This window comes from Cryptomeria japonica, chromosome 3 (genome assembly GCF_030272615.1).
Source record: "Cryptomeria japonica chromosome 3, Sugi_1.0, whole genome shotgun sequence".
Classification (NCBI taxonomy): Eukaryota; Viridiplantae; Streptophyta; class Pinopsida; order Cupressales; family Cupressaceae; genus Cryptomeria; species Cryptomeria japonica.
Window position 1 is genome coordinate 327,749,053 of NC_081407.1, and position 20,886 is coordinate 327,769,938.

The window sequence follows — 20,886 nt, forward strand, 5'->3', positions numbered from 1 at the left end:
ATAATATCCAAGATGAATAATTATTTACACCAACACCTATCTATGCTTGCAATGATTTTTTTAGGAAAAATGATGTCTCAACCTTGCAATAATAAAAGGTTACTATGATAAATGGGCATGGGGAGTCGCAAGAGGGGTTATTTCATGTATAATTTAGCATTCTAAATCTTGATTGTTTATCATCAAGTCATAGATTTAACGATGGATATTTTATGTGCTTTTCTTGTCATTGAAGCGACCCTATTTTTATGAGGGAATTGTAGTACGACTGCGTATTGTAATGTACTTAAAGAGTCTAATATCTATTGAGTTGCTTCTGGATCTCTGTTGGTGATAGTTCTCTTAGAATCTTTTGTGCTACAAGTATATTGTAATCTATAGTTGAATTTTTAATAATATATTTAATTCAACTTTAAAAATTTGGGATTTTTCTCTCAAAGGGGTTTACCCCATCTAAATAATTGTTTTGTGGTATGCATGATATTTATGTTTATTTATATTAATGTCCTACACCTGTTGTAAATATCTATAAAGTTTTGCATAAACCTCCTCTCAAGATTAGTGTATGGATTTTTTCTACTACCTTAACTTCCTTACATGATTATGTTGGACAATTAAGATCTTAGTTTGTATACATAGGCTAGGATCACATTCTCCATACATATCACTATCTTTACATATTAAAAAATGCCTTGTTTGATCTTAATAGGAACAAAGAGCATACTATTTAATGACAGATTCATACCTATAGTAAAAAATATATTTTGTAAGGAGTCGGTTAGATCTGAATATTTATATTAGTAGCTTGTATCCAAATAATTCTTTATGTTGTTGATCTTATCTATATTAGAAATAATTCAATTTTTTTTGTGAACTCTATAGAATCTATTTAATATTTGAGATTGTTTTTTAGAATAAACACACTATTTTCTTGGTATAAAAGTATAGTAAGTTAAAGATAGAATAGTATTGTCTCAATACAATGTTATGAATATCTTATAGAAATTCTCGATGAAGAGGTGGAAACTAGTTTCAACACCCATTTATATTTGTCTAACATAGTTGTGTTAGATCTAGTTGACCCCACTTTATGTAAAAAGTTAACTAGTATTTTAATCTACTTAACTACTACCTAACTAGTTAACATGGTATCTAGGTTCATGTTAGAATATATGAAGACACATTGAAGTGCTCAGCTAAGAGAATTTGCAGGTATTTCAAAATGAAATTGATTTATGGTTCATCATATTTCAACATTCAAAAGATATTATGTTGATTGGCTATATAGATTCAATTGGGTAGGTTTTACAAATGCTTGAAAGTATACTTTTTTATTACAGTTCTAGTCTTGGTTCTATAGTATTTTCTTAGAAGTTCAAGAAATAAACAACTATATCACTTTCTACAATAGAGGTAGAGTACAAAGCTATAACATCAATGACTTTCTAAGTAGTGTAGTTAACAAAACCAATTGAAAATTTGCATTAGTTACAAAATGAATCTACCTTCTTGTATTGTGACAAAGAATATAATAGTTCATAATAGAAACACATGTATTGATATTCAATATCACCTTATAAAAGAGTTGATTTAAGAAAGATTGATTCAGATTTTTGTATTATAGTACAAATGAGTAGATATTAGATATATTCACAAAACCTCTAGCTTGTGAAAGGTTCTACACTTTAAAAAACATGATTTTTAAGCCCCACCTAGCTCTCTGCCTTTCAAGTGTAATACGGATCATATTACAAAGGAATCATTGCACAAATATAATTGCAAGTCAAGAGAAATCTCAAGTAGGGTTTCTTTGCGGATTTGTTAATCCAATGCTCACACAATCCACGCTATATTTTTATTTCTTTAATATCTTATAGTATAGTTGTAAGTTTCATCTTAAACTAAAGAAAGAAACAAGCACGTTTCATGTAGCAAAGAATGATACATGCGTCCACTTTTAATCAAAACAATATACTTCATAATATAAAGACTCAATTAAGTGACAAATGTTAAAATGAATACTTTCTACAGCAAGAACGAGCTACCAGAATAGTATTTATTTGGTGGATTCTCTATAGGACTAAGATTGAAGAGCAGGGTATTCAATAAGTTTGCCTTTGCTCCAAAAGACCAATCTTAGAGTGAAATAATAACTAATTTTCAAAGAAACAGAACAACTGATGCGCACAGTCAGATGTGCAGGACACTGATAAAGAATAGTTGGAGTGGCTGCTCTGCTTTGGACTACCCCACAGAATGGTGAGCACTACGTGAATGAGAAAAGCAATGTCATCCGATGTGAGAATATTCACCACACCATAATGCTGATTTCCAGCCCCGGTGCACTTCATGTCCTAGCAGCCAGAGAGCAATGAATGTTTTCATCAAATTCGACATTCGCTGTTTATTCCTGCATGAAATTTCATATTTTGTTTTTTTGAAGTTTTATGAGAAAATATCATTTAACATCTTGGAATGCCTGTGAGAAAGAGCCAGCCTTAAACTATATATTAAATCTAGAGAATTTTAGTCAATTTTAATACTTTTAAGTATAAAAGTATATTCTTAATGTGAAGACATACATTAAATAACATATTAAGTCTAAAAAATGAAAAATGTCAGTCAATTCTGAATGTGTAACACTTTTAAACTTAAAAATGTAACTTAATGTGTGAAGTTTAATCTGTTGAGAAAGCAAGATGTTTTATATCCATAACTACTACACGAACAAATAGAACTCTAACATTGACCTTCGAAAGGCTATTAGGATTATAAATGTACAATATTCATCTCCATTATTGCTTTAGTTTGGAAAAATAATGGGTTTGTTAGAATAAACAGTACCTTTATGAACAAATAGTGGCGTAGACCATCTTAAAGGCAGTAGTCATCTTGCAGTTTGTAGAAATCTGAGGTCTTCAATTTCTTCATTGGGCAGTGGCCATGGGAGATAGCCGGCTACGCAGTAAAATCTAAACCTCTGAAAAGCAATTATGCCTTCCATGGAGACATCATATCTTTTCAATGCCAATCTCATTCTCTTCCATGTTTTTAGCCTTGTTTCTCTTTCCTCCTCACTCTTCTTATTTTTCTCAGACTGTTGTTTCGCCTCCTTTAATTCTTTTATTTCCTTATGCAGCTTGTCTATTTCCTTACGCAGCTCGTACATTTTCCTTCCTAATGTTTTATTGATTTCCTCTCTTAATGCTTTCTCAACCTCTCTCACTTCTTTTACAACATCGTCCAATTTCTGTGAAATAGCTCTGTTCTTGCCTTCAAAGTAATCTCTTGTTATACACACATCTGCTTCACCCTCTATCTCTCTCATCAGTTGGTCTTTGACAGCTTCATTTGATTGTACTCCTTTGTTGCTTTCAGGATCGTCTGAATTATTAGGCAGGTCCATGCCTTCTACCAATGTTTCAGGTGCCACCTCTTTATTTTCTAAATGCTCTGAAACTGCATCCATTTCTCCTTTGGTTGTTTGGGAGGAACCTTCGTGGGGTTCTGGCATTGTTGGCATCTTTTCATCTTTATTGTCCTCTCGTATAAAATGTTCTACGATGGCTCTTAATGAGGGTTTATTAGAATCGGATCTTGAGGTTCTAAGAATACCAATACTGTTCCAGTTCTGCAAGCAGAAAACGCATTGTTAATTATGTTGTAATTATATATATATAAAAGTTGGTAGAAAATTTGCATACCTCGATGATAATGTTCATATTTTCTTGCCATTCCCAACAAGTAAATACCCATGCGATCAACTGGACCTGCCATCCAAGCATAGAGTTTACTTCATTCCCCATGTACAATATATACCAGATCAATCTATGGTAGCAAAGCAGACGCTTCCATTCTCGAGGTAGCTTTCGGCAATCCGTAGCCATTTTTTGGAAACGACAAAATGCGTCTCGTTCCCCTTCGCTATACCTCACAAATAGCATATTCCTTACAGAGATCGACGCACTAAAACTTTGATTACCTACAATAACATGTGTGTTTAAACACCGAGTATCGAGACAAAAGAATTTGGATGTAAATCAAACCTTGATAAAGAATCTGATGGTTAGAGTTTCAATGCAATGCTGAAAGAGTAAGATGTTTATCTAATTTAATATATTACTCTCTTATTGTGCAAAATATTGATATCTCTGTCAGCTCCACCTGCATCTGGTTTGAGGGGAGCTTTTCCAATGCTTTGGAGCACACTCTCTGATTTTCTCGAGTCAGTATCTAGACACAAGCCATTAGATGTTAGTCCTTGTAAATAAATTTATATTAGTTTTTTTTTTTTTGGTGTGTGTCTAGTGTATGTTCTTGCTTCCATCTAATTGTAATAGATAAAGTTCTAAATTTCTTATGTTTGCAATTTGTGACGCACTATTAAATTATCACAATATTATAATATTTTCTGGTAGTTACTTGCTCCAGTGGTCACGTCTATGGCAACACGGTCTCTTGAGTCTCCTTTTGACAGAGGAGCTCCACTTGTTTCTCGTGACATACTAGCATCTACAAATAGCAAATTTTCTTCACCGCATGAATAATATAGAGCGTGAAAAAATATATGTGAATTATTTATTTCTATTCCAATGAAATTGCTTCCTGTTCTAATCCAGTGCTTACCTTGAATCGGACTCTCTGGACTAAACATTTTCATAAGATGATCACCTAGATCTCGAATCTCAAAATCCTTATAGATTATGGAGAAAAGTGCATCATAATCTACATCTGTTTCTGCCTGGACATCATCATATGCATCTGGTTCTGAATTCTGACTTTTACTTTGTCTACTAAAGACACCCAGCTGTGTCCAAAAACCTCTTGGATTCATCCTCACTGGGGTCAGGAAGGTCAAGTGGCAGTTTTATTATCTTTTGCAGATAATGATCTGCTAATTGTTGACTATTTTTCGAAGATTTATCTCCGTACTTTTTTATGATTGCCCGTTCAATCAAGGCTTTGTCCATACCCACTATTACACTGATTTTGCATACGGCCAAGACAAGGTTAATGGCCGATAAAACCTGGATTCCACAAAAAAATTCACATTAATAAACACGAACAACATAAAATGTTTTGATTTTCAGACACGATGAAATGACTTTTGAATTTACCTGCAATATAACAGATTCTTGACACCGGTCAAGATCATCTACAAACACAACAATTCTAGGATTAACACTGGCATAGGATATAGATGCCAACTCAGCTTTTGTGCTCGCCATTGTATCTCCAAAGAATTTGGGATATAAGAGCAATATCATGCAACATTTCTTAATGAACCACCAAATACATCTACTAACAGTGCAGAGAAAATAAGGTTTTCTGCCAATCTCTTCCTTCAAAAACTTGATGTCAGAAATTACTCTTTCCTGATATCCCAAGTTTTCGGAATGGTCAGGAAATTCTATGTAATTCATCAGCTGAGTACTTACTGGCTTTGCAATCCTCGTCACCGACTTCACCAACGTCCAGGCCATAATGACTATGGTTGCAGGTACAGATGCATATTTGAGCTCTGCAAATTCCTTGGCATCGTATCTATCCAGTACTATCCATACAAACGAAAGTAAACATGCCAGCCAAAAATATCGCTAGGAGGCACGGGAAGAGAAGTTCAGTCCATATACTTCGCTTCTGCTTTCTCCAAGTGTTTCTCAGGCACGTGCTCAACCATTGGGGTTCTGTCATTATTCCTTCCATTTCCTTGGTGATTTCAACCGCCAAACCTGCCAATGCTTCTGATTCGTTCCGATACATCCATGCATTATACTGGACAGTTATAACAGCAGGCACACTTCTCTCTGATGGAGATTCAATTCTTGTATATGGTTGTTGACCTTCTGAACTGAACTGGGAGTAAGAAATAGGCAACTAACTGAAAATTGAGAACTACGTTTTGGAGAAAAGACAACATTATAGCATCATGGTTAAGTTATATAACGCTTACCATGTCACTTCCGTCTATGGCAGCAAGAGATTTCAAAATGCTGTGGTATTTACGCTCATAGTTGTGCAAAAACTGGGAAAGTGAGTCCTGTTGCCATCTAAAATTCAGTTATGTTTATGGATAGATAAGCAAAAAAGAGGTCGCAAATAACTGTAGCTTTAAAATATACCGTAACTTGTGATTCTTCACTTTTGTTTTCTGCGCCGAGTCCTTGCGATTCTTCAGTTCTGTTCTCTGTCCTGTGTCTTTGAAGGACTCCTCTGATACTTCTTATCCACTTTTGTAAGTGCTTTATCATAGTTGAAAAAAAGTTTGTATTAAATTTTGAGCCATTTTTCATGAAATCAACCCATCTCTTAACCTCTTTGTATTTCTTTTTGCCATTTCGTGATAATTCCAGGATTTGAGCTCCTGGAAAACTTGAACGGACAGGCAATTTTGAAGTAGGCAATAGCGATGATTGAGCTGCTGCCTTGAGTAAATTAATCTCCGTCTGAATCAAAACACAGGCTAATGAGAATCTGAGAGTTATATACAGAGAAAATGTAAATGGATATGAAGATACAAGTTAAACGAATGTTACCTGCATCATCAAACTGGATTTTCCCTTGCCCCAGCTACCAGATATACCAATCGCAATGGGTGGTTCAAAATACGGGTTCAACAATAATGCGGCAAGACTGTTTGCAAAATCATCTCTTCCTGTAAGATTAAAAAACGGTGTTTTTAGCTTTGTCCATTTATGTTATTGTGAACTTGCTAAAACCGGTGTTTACCAAGATTGTCTTCTACTGTTGGTCGATCATTTCCTTGCTCTGCAATACTTCGAATTTCTTTAAGGACTGCAAAAAACCACGTCATTTCAAACAATTAGAAAATAGCCGTACTACGTCAATTAAAAACTAGCTGCAATACCAGATTACCTTTCTGCACATTGGCGTTCCCTTCTGGCCCCAACTCTTTCATCCATCTTCGATCTTCAATGTCTGCGATTTGACCACCTCTAGCAAGTAGCTCTTTTGTCATATCGGTATCGCCAATACATGCTGCTATTTTCAACAAACTGTTTCTGTGCGAATTGGAATCTCTGCTTTGACTGAGTTGTTTCTTTTGATCTAAAAGAAACTCTTTTAGGGGATCACAATTATTCAGAATTTGATCAGCAGTGCCTAATCCTGCAGCCGAAGCCCACAAGAAGAGCAATTTTCTATCATCGGATTCACATTTCTTTAAGAGTAGCTTAGCCAGTTCTATTCTATCACTTCCAGATTTGGCTTGGACCACGTAATGCATAGCCGTTCTCCCATCGCAGTCCCGTTCAAGAAGCGGCTGGGCTCCCCAGTGAAGGAGAACTTTCATGGTGTCCAAGTGTCCTCGTCCTGCAGCTTTGTGAAGTGCCGTTTGCCCCAGATAGTCAGCTCTCCTCACATATGTTTTTGGATGTCTTGACATAGAAAGGAGAGCATCTACTTGATATATTTTGCCCTCCAAAGCAGCCACGTGCAAAGGTGTTTGCCCAGTGGAACCTATCAAATCGCCAAAACAGATGCCTGCTTTGTCCATCTCTTTTGTGTACTCATGAAGGTCTTTAACAAAATCGAACTTTGATTCAAGTAGATAATAAAGAGGCCTTCGATCATATATATCTTTTTCATCTACCAAGTCTTCGAATGGCGAAATTCCAGACGTTATATTCCCATTCAAAGCAGAAAAATGGAAAGCTGTCTTACCCTCCCAATCAACCATTGCTTTAAGGGTTTTGGCATCATTACAATTATCAAGTATTACATCAATTGTTGTTACTGCTGGGTAAAAATCTCTACACATGGCAGCGTAATGCAAAGCTGTTTTCCCCTCCTCGTCGACATCTAGTGGATTTACTCCCCTTTCCAACAGTTTCCTCACAATATCTTCGCTACCTTGAAATGCAAATTCATGAAGAAGCTTGACACCATCCAGTTTATCAATGTACGGCTCAGTTGTTTCCTCCGCAATTGGCAATAGCTTCGTGATTAGTTTGATATCATTTTGGGCAACCGCTACATCCAAAGGGCTTTGCCCATCACTGTTTTTTAAACTAAACATTCCGATTCCCTTTCTATTAAAATAGTCACAGACGCCTTTCCCAATCAGCAAATCAATTACCTGCTTGTTCTTCTTCTCAATTGCATGGTGCAAAGGCAGTCGCCCTGTTCTGTCTTGAACATGGGGTTCGGCACCGTGCTGAAGAAGCAATTCACAGACACGTGCTTTCCCTTGCAAAGATGCCAAGTGGAGAGCTGTCATTCCTTCGCCATCTGCTGCATTGACCAACTGTTTTTCTGCTTCCAATTCAAACTTATCGAGACAAATTCTCACCATATCTAACATTTTATCCTCGCTGACATCAGCCTTGAGAGCAGTATGCAGAACCATCCTTGTGTTTGTGATCTGCAAGCGAGCACCGCAGTCTAACACTTTCTTCATCACAATAACATCGCCAAATCTCTCAGCCACGTCGAAAACACTGTCAAGTATATTATAATTCTCCCTTCTGGAAACATATTTATCCCGACGGTAATAGTGGAAATAGTAATAGTAATAGATAAAAGAAACAGAGAGAACGAAATTACGTTCGCCTCTGGTCACTTGCGGACTCTTGTCATTTAACCATTTATTCATCACTCCACCAAGAGCATAATATCCATAGTTCATAATTGTATGGAAAGTGATGTACTGCCACCCGAAGCTTACAGTCCAAATGACATCATATTCAACGAATGATGCAATTACGTAAGATGCTGTTTTTATAGACCCTAGAAAGGCACGACCCAAGAGCTTCTTACGGTCATCACTGAATTTGTCCCAACAGGATTCCCCCATCTTACCAAACGTATCTCCAACTGAACGTGCATCAAGCTTTTTAGAGCCTTCCTCCTCACTGAAAGGGGCGTCCCAAAGGTTTCTGGCGACATCATTTAGCATCCAGTTCAAGTTTTTCATTTCATCAACAGCTGAGGCATTTCGAATTGGTATCCTGCCGTCTCTGACATCTGCTAAGTCCATGGTTTCTGTGCTAGCAAAAGAGTTGAGGACCCAGTACAGTAACTCGTAGTTCCAATCTTCTGCAGACAATTGCAAGGCCACAAGTTTCGATTCAAAGCTGAGAATAATATCCTCATAGAGGTACTTTACTGAATCACCTGAATACATTTGCCATCAATCTGTTATGACAAGTTAAAAATGTTTCAAGTGTCATTTAAGTTTCATTTGACGAAAATAAAGATGATGAGAAAAGAACTTACCAGAGGAAGAGTTCGCCTGTGCGTGAACTGGAGTGATAAGCATGTAGCCCATACAACCTTTAAATTCATTTCCTATTGCAGGTTCAAAATAAGCACCACCTATCCAACCGTCAAGAAGACGAGCTCTATCCCAATACTCAAAAAGGCCCTGCTGCTTAATACTCTGGAGATTAGCTTTTGTTTCTTGAAAAGTTGCCAAACGCCATCCTGGTGGAGTTTGATAACTCCTCTCAACCTTCTCAAAAGAGAGACTTATCTGCGTGGAAGAAATCTCCATGTCTTTGCGTTATAGGACTAACTTTCAGTCAGTCAAATGGAAAAAGCTACGAAACACTACATTCCTGCGAATAACACGTATAAGCTGAAATAAATTGTTTTTTAAATGTAACAGCTTGCTTCTCACATATTATATTTTTTTTATGGTTTATGATTTTCATCTATAGGGGTTTTATAGGGGTTGGGTCTTTTCTCACTTATTTTGATCAAAATATTATATTTATATATAAGATAAAAATAATCTTATATTTATATATAAAATGATATTATATTATAATGTTTAAATTATTAAGCAAGGTTTTGAAAAGATCTAGAATCTTTTAAAAAGAAAAGAGCAATCAATCAAAAAATAACAAATCTGAAATAGCTTAGGAAACATCCAAGTTTGAATCAAAACTTAGATGTAGTTTCTCAGGTCAATATTATAATTTTTTGATTAGATAAAAAATGGGAGAGGCCCAAACCATTACATAATTGCTAAAGAGAGAAGACTTGGTGTCTCAAGAGGAGTGAGAGCACCCAACTAGAATACCATTTGACAAAAAAGAATAAAAAACCAGTTGTCTATCAAACACTAAATAAAACAGAAAACTAGACTAGAAATTGACAAACAGAAGCTAAAAAAGAGAACCCACACCACCCTCTGAAGACACTGACCAATGGTCTACCTGGTGGGGTTTTTTTAATACATTTTGCTAGTCCCAACTTGACATTTTGTGCCTTCTTAGAGAAGGGCATTCTTTTAGTTGAACCTTTTCCCAAAGACACAGTAGGGGACTCTTGAGTAGCCTTCACCCTAAAATTAGTCGGCTTCATAAAAATGGTAGAAGACAATTTCATTTGGCACCTTTTTTTCGCCTACTTTCTATAAAGTTCCTCCTGAATCATCTGAAAAAATACAGAGTTCCTTCTTGTCATTTTTACATTAAGGGCCATCATCTCATCCATCCTCCTCTTGAGGGTTGTCTAGCTACCTTGAAGCTCCTCTATGACTTTAGCCTTCTCTCTCCTATCATCCTTCTAATCCACCTTCACACCAAGCTCCTTAATATTATAATAATGTTATATATATTATTATATGATAATATAATTTATAATATGTATTATTATATTATTTTATTTATATGATTAAATATATTATTGACATATCTATACCATATTAGAAATATATATAAATATTATTATAATATTTCTATTATCATATCTATGTATATGTATATGTACATGTACACAAATACACACACATATATATGTACACACATATATACATATACATATACACACACACACACACACACACACACACACACACACACACACACACACACACACACACACACACACACACACACACACACACACACACACACACACACACACACACATGTATATACATGCTTTTATTGCATCTACTTTTTATGAGGTCTCATAGGCCTACTCATGGCTACCATTAGGGGTACATTAGACCTAGTGTTGAGGTTTTCATTTCTATTTAGCTACCTTATAAGAAGATCTATTAAGGATCACCTTACTAGGTTTTGTAGAGCTTGAAGAAGAAGATGGTCTACCCTACACTATCAATTAGCATCATATTAACTATTCCTTAGTGATGGTTTGGATCCTTATCCAAGAGTTTCTCACCTATATTGGTTATTTGTAATAATCCTTGGAAAATGGAGCTTATTTTTTTGGATCCAACACTTTCAAACGACTTTCTTAAAAGAAAAGTGTTATCTCTTTTATTAATGATTTTAGAGAACTTCATAGCTCAATGTTTTGTAAGATTTATTTTCACGCAGAATGCTTTCCTTTGGAAAAATAGATTGTTTCATGTTATCATAGGGATTATAGACCATGATATAAACATCAAGATGAGAGAGATTCTATATATGAAGTTTTAATTTTATTTTTTTTAAAACTATGAAATATTTCAAAAAGTAATCCTAATCATTCACACTTGAAATCAATATAAAAATGGTGGACAAAATTTAAAATCCACACATTTAGTTTCCTTTTCATGATTATAAATAATAAATTATGAATGAAAAAGTGTAAGCTATAAAATAGTATGTGAAAGCATTTTATTTATTAATTTACATGATGTATTTATTGTTGGAGAAAATAGAATCATTATTTAGTTATACTTGTTATAAAGCTGATCTTTGACTAAATTTTATTCTTTTCATTCTTTAAACAAATTTTAAGGAATGCGACATAAATGAATTTATTTATGTTGAGTGTACAATTGCATGTAAAAATGAAATCATATTTGATGAGCAAAAGATTTATATTTTATTTCTAGAGGAATTTAAATGACTTCCTAATATTTGAAATACAAATGCATCTTATCCAAAAGATTTATATAACAAATTTTAATGTAAAAGAAGAGCTTATTAAAGTTCGCATGAAGTGGTCTATAATTGGTTCCATAGTACAACTTCACATAAGATTAACTATAGAGATATTAATGTACCTACCCTAGTTTCAAATTATGGTGTACACTTCAATGGACATACCTCATGATGTCAAATATCTAGCATGCTAGATTGTGAAACCCTTATGTTCAATAAATCTTTCGTAATATTATTAACCTCATTTATAGTGTTTCATCATAATGAGTTAAAAATAGTATATTATCTAATTGTATTAAAATACCATGAAAAAGAAAATACTAATTTCACCTCATCATTCAATTTTATAATAAGGGGTTTTTTCATCAAGCTCCCCTTTCTTATGTCATTTTGGTTAAATGTAAAGGCATTAATGTACTATATTATAATATAGTGGCACCAAAAAAACATTGATTTTTTCCAATATACTTTAACTTAGAGCCTACCTCTTGTGCGATTAAAGTACCTTCCTTACCCATTCTTTTCTCTTGACAAAATTGGTGTTCATAGGAGGGATAGATCAAAAGTAAACTAATGAAGTTGTTGTGGAATTTTTATAATTATAGCCTTATTGATCACCACCTAGCCCAATGATTTATTATGAATCCTGATTTTAGTCTCTTGGTGATTCTCTACTTGGAGATGTTGAATAATGCTCTTATTTTAATGTTGCATAGAAGATTTATTATGACTAGTAATCTTTTCAAAGATGATTTTCATTCAGATTTTTGTATTTTATGCTTCCTAACATTTCTATTGACGCAATATATTCTCTAAGATTATTTTTATATTTCCTTAATGACTTCTTACTCATATCATAATCTTGTGACTAGTTCGATTGTTAGACCTTCATTGTCTTTCTACTTTGCTATTATTGATCTCGCCATTAATGGGTTCATAATGAGTCTTGTATATTTAAAAAATGGGATGATTCTCACTCTCTTGTCATTACCATGGGGGGAATCAATTATTCCTCTTATCAACCACTATGAGATGGCTTTGATGAGCAAACTTATTGGGGCTTGGCCCTCTTATAAATCTCTAACAAATTGGCTAGATAAAGGATATAATCCATTAAAGGCATCATCAACATTTCCTTGTGTGGGAGGGATTTCTTAAAAGAAACCTTCGTAGACAAAAAAGAGAAAAATCTACTTTTATTTAACCTTTTTGTTTCTAGGCTTCAATTATTTCTACTTAGATCATTAAATGATTGATTTTTTTCTAGAGAGAAGATATTCTCGTAGATGTCAATTTGGGTAAGGCTCTTCTTTCTTCCGTTTGATAATAAACTAATAAAACTCTCAAATTAGTAGATAATACTATTGTAACATACAAAACTTAAGTTCTACTTAAAGAAAAAATAATCTTTATAACTTAAATATGTATATAAATTAATCTTCTTAAAGAAATCTGAAATCCATTAATTTGAAATTAAATTTTTATAAGAGAATAAAAAATTGAACGTGAATATATCCCCTTCAAATATAATTTTTACTATGAACACCGTCACTACCAAAAAAAAAAAAAGAAAGAAAACAAAAAAGAAAAGACAGATAAATGAAAAACTAAAACTAAAACTATTATTTTAACCTTCAATCCTTCAACTGCAAAACAAAAGATTTCTGGAACCCATTTGTAAACAAAAATCCTATAGAATTGAGGTCCTCTGCGGAGAGGGTTTGTTAAGGAGGGATTTCTAGAGGAGATAGTAGTCTAGGATGAGCCTAAACCCTAAATACCAGGAAAATAGAATTTGCACTCCTACAAAGTGAGATTTTGGTACCTACCTTAGATGATGGTCTTGCCACGATTGAGGATGCATTTCTCTTTCCCCTCTGTAGCCAAAAACGCTATCATCGCTGAGACTGCGCAGATGCCTTGGATTTAAACTCCACAACTGCTCTCCTGAAACTGTGCCCTTCACATAAGCACAAAATATAATGGTGAATGATTAAACAACTTATATCTTGTGATAGGTAAGAAATGCCTTCTAAGACCTTGCATCATTAATGACAAACAGTAAGTAAAGAAAATTAACAATTAAGGATTTACCTAAGTCTTACAGTATAAAATTCCTCGGAGGAGGAGAATTATACAAACTGTGGCACTAAATCATGCAATGTGAAACTTATCAGGATGAAGAATTGCAGCAATTTGTTTATAGAAGTGGGTAGGGCATCTAAAATACAATTTAATCGTAACTCCAATGGCGTTTGATTCAGTCTAACCCACTAGCATTTATAATATTTCCGATTCATTCAACATCGAATTTCTTTTGTTTGATTTCTGAATGCTGATTCATTATCCACCCAGTGTACTCCTAATTAAATAGTTAAACAGTAATACTTGTCCTGACCAAAAATAACGTATTAAATTGAACCATATTGAAGATTGCAATCAATCAGTCGCAGAAGAAACAATACATCTGATTCTTTTCCGCGTCACATTATGCAGGCATGTACATTTTATACAATTATATTGTCTTTTCATTTAGAAAATGCGCTGCCGTAGAAATAGTTTTCAATGTTTTAAGCACATCAGGTCCCTGTTTCTGGATTCCACCAACAAAATTGCATAGAAATTCAAAGCTTTTTTTTCGTACTGTTTTATATTTTAATATGAAAGTTGGTCTTTTCAAGCCATCATTGACGCCACTGATTTGAGTGGAGGGAGACAGGATCGACGATTAGAAATCTGCTATATGACTTTCTTAACATCCACCAATTCTTTAATTATAGGTTTTATTTGAATAGTGGTTAGGTTTAAACATCAATCAATCTGTTCATGAGTTCCAATTAACTTTTTTCATATACTGAATAAGTACGTAATGTATCGATGTTTATTTGATTATAAATTTTAAGCAACTGAAATTTGAAATTTATATATTTTTCATTTTTAATTAATAAATAAGTACAATTAAAAGATATTCAAAATGCTGAATAAATATAGATATTGTTCTAAAAAGTGATATTTATATTATAAATAAGAATTATGAAAATATTTAAGAATAAAATAACAATATATTTTGGAATCAATAAATAAAATAATCAATCATTCTTAAACATTTAGAGAATAAAGAAATAAGATATCTTTAGATTATTTGGAAATAAAACAACAAATAATATTTCAACAATTCTTGAAGGAACGCCAATTAATTAATGATTTCCATTATTTTTCATATCTATCACCATCGCCTATGAGTTGACAACAACACTCCACGATGCATCAATGGTCATGGTGTACATTTTGCACAGAATATCTTTGAAAATGTATTCAACTATTCATAGTACTCTTCTTCATCAAACTTATAGTACTCTTGATTAGTAGGCACTAGTTATGGGGGATTATTTGTGAAGCAGTATATTCTCCATACAAAACAACACTTAATCAAAAACACAAAAACCTACAAATCACAACGGATTTTTATGCGATAACTATTGGTTCAATCCTCTTAATCTACCTTCTCAATACTATAAAAATGCAAAAAGTCCATTGAAAAACAATTGTGTTATGCAAATTTGTGTTTTTGATCAAGTGTTGTTTTGTATGGAGAATAGCCATTGCCATTATTTGCACTACCCCCTCTCCCCATGCTCATCCTTCTACTGCGTACAACACCCCTTAACAACATTGTTAGAAGCTTCCACACTTCCCGCTTCTACCACAAAATGTTCATACTCGTACCACCTCTTGCCCTACAGCTTCCGTCCTACATTAAAGTTAAATAATTTATTTTACTTGTTGTAGGGTGGGAAGTCATCGAGCAAGTGGAAGAGGTAGAACGAGTATGAACTTTGTGTGGTGGAAGTGGGAAGTGTGGGAGCTCTTGATAGTGTTGCTGACGGGGTGTCATATGCGGTAGAAGGACAAGCATGGGGATAGGGGGTGGTGCAAATAATCCCCCCCATAGCTAGTGCCTGATTAGCAAATAGGCTATATTACATGATGTTTTTACTAAAACTTGTCTCATGTTGAGAATTTGTCTTCTATTTGGTATAATGGTGAAATTTTCCTTCTATCCGGTATAATGATGATAATTAGTTTCATTAATCAACAACTTTCAACAACTGACACGTATCAATTTTAGAAGTTCAAAAGTTCATTGAATACACTTTTTGTCTTTCACTTTTATTTACTTTGAAAGAAAGATCACATATTCATGATACAATCTTATTTTAAATGCTCAATCTAATTCGATTTTTCCAGGAGCTCATATTAATATACTAAATATTTTTTGTATGTACTACCATCATGCACGTCTCATTGTTGTTGCTATACTCCATTTTTTTCAAAATCATACATATACCAAATACAATTGGATGGTGGAAACAGTAAATATAGATCAATCTTCTTCAGATTCACCACTCTTGGTGGTAATAACTATTCTATGTACAAAATGATACAATTGTAAAAACACAAATTTGCATAGAACAATTATTTTTTATTAAGATAAATGAGTTTTATAGGAACCCAAAACCCAAATCCAACAAAAATAAAACCAGTAGCATACCAAAGTCTAAACAACTGCTGAACAAAAATAAAAACAGGGGAAGCTCCCCACCAAACCAATAAAAAAGAGACTATACTAAAGAATGAAAAAAGACAAAAACAAGTAACTAAGAGATTTCATGAACTCAACATTCTTCTCAATCATATTATTGTTAATTTCTTCGATATCCTCCATAATAAATCTTGAGCTACCTTTTTCTTCTTGTTTTTTGCTTCTGGTTTTGGTAGAGGGTCCCATGGAAGTCTGCAATGCATGGTATTTCTTGTCTAAATTAGCTACTGAAGACAGATCAGAACTAGTAGGCTAAGCTTTCTATATGGAAAAAAAATTTTAACCCTTTTGAGGCCTTCTGCACTATTAAGAATAGCCTCTTTGATAATCTCCACCAATCCCCTGAGTTTTCCCATCAATTCCTCTATACCATTTTCCAAGCATGCAATCCTAGAATCGTGCTTTGTTTTCATAATCCTGATGTCCTCTGTTATTTTTTGAGTCAACTTCAGGAGCTTTTCAGTTTTATCAGGCGTCAGATTCTCAATGAAAGAGTCAATGATGTCCTTGATGCTCTATTTAAGGAGGTTAATTTCACTACTAACTCAACATAAACATTTATCTTGGTTGGAAATCGAGTTAACTAGGAGGTTGTCAATACACATCTCATCCTTTTTAAGCTCCTCTAGGTCCACATTTAGGGGGATATCCAATTTAATTTCTTCACCCCCTTTAGTTTGAGTCTCCACTCTTTCCCCATTTTCTGCATTTCCAGACTCTTGAGGGCCCAAATTTTGGGATTGGGCAATTGGGGTTTTCAACTTTTTCGCTGCCCATCTAGGAGGATTTTTGTTTTTCCTGCTGCCAGTAGTGCCAAGAGTGGGCTTCTGAGGGGGTCCCTTATCCTTTCAGAGCCTATATTATAAATCATCTGACACATGGATGTCATTCCAATCCATGGCCATTCCACCCTCCTCATCAAATTCTCTATCTGAAATCACATGCACATCCTAGCTAGCTAAGGGTTTAGGGTTTCTTAAAATAGGGGATGAGTTAACCTCATGCGATTTAGCATACTCCATAATGAGGAGGATTAACCCCTCATGCAAGACACGATTTTCATTATTTTTAATGTTATGATTATGAATGTCATGCTCAAGAGAGGACACTAAATAAAACGACAACAAATTTTTTTATCATGCCTAAAGTGATTTAAGATAGTGAAGTGATAGGAAAAAGTGCTTGCATAGCGGCCATATTGGTTATGCTTGCATAGAACAATTATTTTTCAAAGGACTTTTTGCATTTTTATAGCATTGAGAAGGTTGATTAAGAGGATTAGACCTATAAAATTGCATAAAAATCCATTATGATAGATTTTGTGTTTTTAATCAGGTATTATTTTGTATGGAGAATAGTCATCTCCCTTCTAGATGGGGTAGATGTTTGTGCAATAAATGTGGTAAAACTGTTGCTAGTTGTGAGTAGTCATTTGCATTTTGCAACCCTCTTTCTCACCTAGTCGAAGCACAACATCCTAGGGTTTCTAATAACAAATAATATAAATACAACATGGTAGCCTAGATGATAGGCTACACCTTTCTCAAGAAACTCAAGGAAATCAAAGGATTGGAGGACACATCAATTGTGATGATGTCATATGAGAATGTTTCTCACTAGATTCAAAGATGTAAGGAGGAAGGATCCAAGGATTTTATCATCAAGCATATACACTTACAAGATATCCACAAGCTAATAAGCCACATCAAGTTAAAAAAACCTATAACTAGTAATTCTAATTCAATTGTTGCCATTGTTAGTGCCTATAAAAGGAAGAGAAACAAGATTGTTTCTCAAGACTTAGAGAGTTGTTGTGGCATAAATTTCTCAATAAATTTTGCGGGGAAAAGTTGTATTTGAATAAATCTATCCTTGATATATACTATTAACAAGCTAGTTTAGTGACATGTAGTGATGCACGTACAAGAAAATAGGAATTCCACATAGCCCATAGCCATGCCAATCACATTGGAAAACACATCTCAAAGGTTTAGTTTTGTATAGCACTAATTAATGTCATATTTGCAATATTGTGCTTTCTTATTTATTATTTCTTTATTCCACCTTATGAGCATAAATTCATTCCTTTCTAGTAACCTATGAATGCTAATATAGTTTTATTTCAATTCTATTTTAGAAAAGTTGATGCATCAAACTAGGTCTACAAGTTTAGGATCAAAGGTCCATGGAATGAAGAAAAACTATGTTTTGACATAATAGATCTCCTACAAATCACTTTCATTAAAAAATATTGTACAACTAAATAATTACCAAAATTCATTTCTATTTGAATTGATGACATTACCCTTATAGAGTTGATTTCCTTTGTAAGGTTTAGTTAGTGATTTCTTGTTCCTTTTGTTTTATCATGTCAATTATTTTAGCTGATTATGAAATTCTTTCTCACTTATATTTGTGACGAAGTCATCATTTTTAATAAGTTTATTTTTGAATATTTATTTTTTCAGAAGAACTTTTTAAATCTTTCTTGAAATTCATTGTTAAATAGAACATAGATTTTGCAACTTCATTTCTTATTGTTTTCAAATATAAGTCTCGAAACAAAATCATTAAGCAGAGAATGACTTTGTTTTGATGGCAAATGCTCAAAAGATAAATTCTTATGCAAGTGATATGTAAATTTACAAGATGATACTATTTTTTGGAAATTCAATGCAACCAAAAGGAATCATCAAGTATGAAATATTCACAATTAAAAATGTTGCAAAACTTTGCTTCGATTAATTATAAGCAAATATGTAATTCAAATATTTTTCTATCGTTTCACAAAATATTGTATCTCAAAATCATTCCAAAAAAATATAAACAAAATAAACAATATACATCCATCATATATTAACTTACAAATATTTTTCTATCGACATAACCCTTGCACCTCCTTTCGATGCAAGTGCTAGCTTATATTAGTGTGATACATTCATATCAACCTAATCTTCAATAAATAATGGATAGTGTACATGCACTCCCATTGAATTTTCACCCTTAACATTTGGAAATATACGTAACGTTTTTATCTTTCAACTATAATAATTATTATTTTATTTTTATTGAAAGAACGCATATTTACAATAGAGATTGAATTTTAAAAATACAAGAATAAAAAAGACCAACAACAAAAAAGAATATATGGACAAATAATTAGCAATATAACAATATGAGATTATCCATTCCAATAGTTACCAAGAACATGACAAAGAAACATTATAATAGTAAATTAGCCATTACAAAATAAAATTAGATATATGATCAACAACATGAAAATGCAACATTATAATAGTGTATATGTCGCTACATCAGTTAATTAGCCCAAAAATGACCAACAACATGAAGACAATGAGGAAAAACATCAATAAGCAAGAAAATCCTTATCCTTTGCCCCATGCCAATCTTCCTTGTTCTGAGCAATTGTATGACTTGAGATTTCATTCATTATATTTGAAAGTCTACCTTTAAGTTCTTACACCTTTATTTCCAAATATGCAACAGAATAACATGTGGAACATGATTAGAAATAATATTAGTATAAAGGCCAAGTCCAAGAAGAGCTTCTTTCCAACTTAATTTTAACATGAAAATCATTAGGGGAAGAAGAGGAGAGGGAGAGGGAGAGGTAGGGCTAGAAGGAGAGAGAGAGAGAGAGAGAGAGAGAGAGAGAGAGAGAGAGAGAGAGAGAGAGAGAGAGAGAGAGAGAGAGAGAGAGAGAGAGAGAGAGAGAGAGAGAGATTAGGGGGATAGGGGAGGATATAGAAGTATCAAAAGACATAGAGAGAGGGGGGAGGAGATGGATGTCTCATAAAATAGAGAGGGGGGAGGAGGAGATGGAAGTATCAAAAAAGATAGGAGACAGACAGACAGACAGACAGACAGACAGACAGAGACAGAGACAGAGAGACAGAGAGACAGAGAGATACAGAGACAAATAGAGACAGACAGACAGACAGACAGACAGACAAACAAACAGACAGACAGAAAGATAGATAGACATAGAGACAAAGACAAAGAAATAGAGAGACAGAGAGAGAGAGAGAGAGAGAGAGAGAGAGAGAGAGAGAGAGAGAGAGAGAGAGAGAGAGAGAGAAAGACAAACAGAGATAGAGAGAGAAACATAGACAAAGATAGAGAGACAGAGAGACAAAGATAGAGAGATATAGAGACAAAGACAAAGACGGAGAGATATAGAGACAAAGATAGAGACATAGAAGGGTAAAGGGATCTAGAGAGAGTAATTAGGGGGAGGAGGAGAGAAGAACAAATAAAAAAATTGAGAGAGAGAGAGAGAGAGAGAGAGAGTAATTAGGGGGAGGGGGAGGGGAGGAGATGAAAGTATTAAAAAAGGGAGACAAAGAGACAAAGAGAAAGAGAGAGACAAAGAGGCAGAGATAGAGATAGACACACACA

The 20,886-nt window shown here is 33.9% G+C and overlaps 2 protein-coding genes across 2 annotated transcripts; both read right to left on the bottom strand.

The window, feature by feature from the left end:
- Positions 1 to 2,003: 2,003 nt before the first annotated feature.
- Positions 2,004 to 4,620, bottom strand: LOC131874624 (uncharacterized). Its single transcript, XM_059218298.1, has 5 exons — positions 4,423 to 4,620; positions 4,165 to 4,233; positions 3,705 to 3,982; positions 2,845 to 3,631; positions 2,004 to 2,410 (listed from the first exon to the last, which is right to left on the bottom strand). Exons 1-4 carry the CDS (start codon positions 4,502 to 4,504, stop codon positions 2,888 to 2,890), a joined length of 1,173 nt encoding a protein of 390 aa, XP_059074281.1. The 5' UTR covers positions 4,505 to 4,620; the 3' UTR covers positions 2,004 to 2,410; positions 2,845 to 2,887.
- Positions 4,621 to 4,844: 224 nt separating this feature from the next.
- LOC131040682 (uncharacterized) lies at positions 4,845 to 9,657 on the bottom strand. The gene is made up of 8 exons (XM_057973633.2): positions 9,238 to 9,657; positions 6,877 to 9,135; positions 6,730 to 6,795; positions 6,537 to 6,655; positions 6,123 to 6,446; positions 5,954 to 6,040; positions 5,118 to 5,856; positions 4,845 to 5,027 (listed from the first exon to the last, which is right to left on the bottom strand). Exons 1-7 carry the CDS (start codon positions 9,512 to 9,514, stop codon positions 5,545 to 5,547), a joined length of 3,444 nt encoding a protein of 1,147 aa, XP_057829616.2. The 5' UTR covers positions 9,515 to 9,657; the 3' UTR covers positions 4,845 to 5,027; positions 5,118 to 5,544.
- Between the last annotated feature and the right edge of the window lie 11,229 nt (positions 9,658 to 20,886).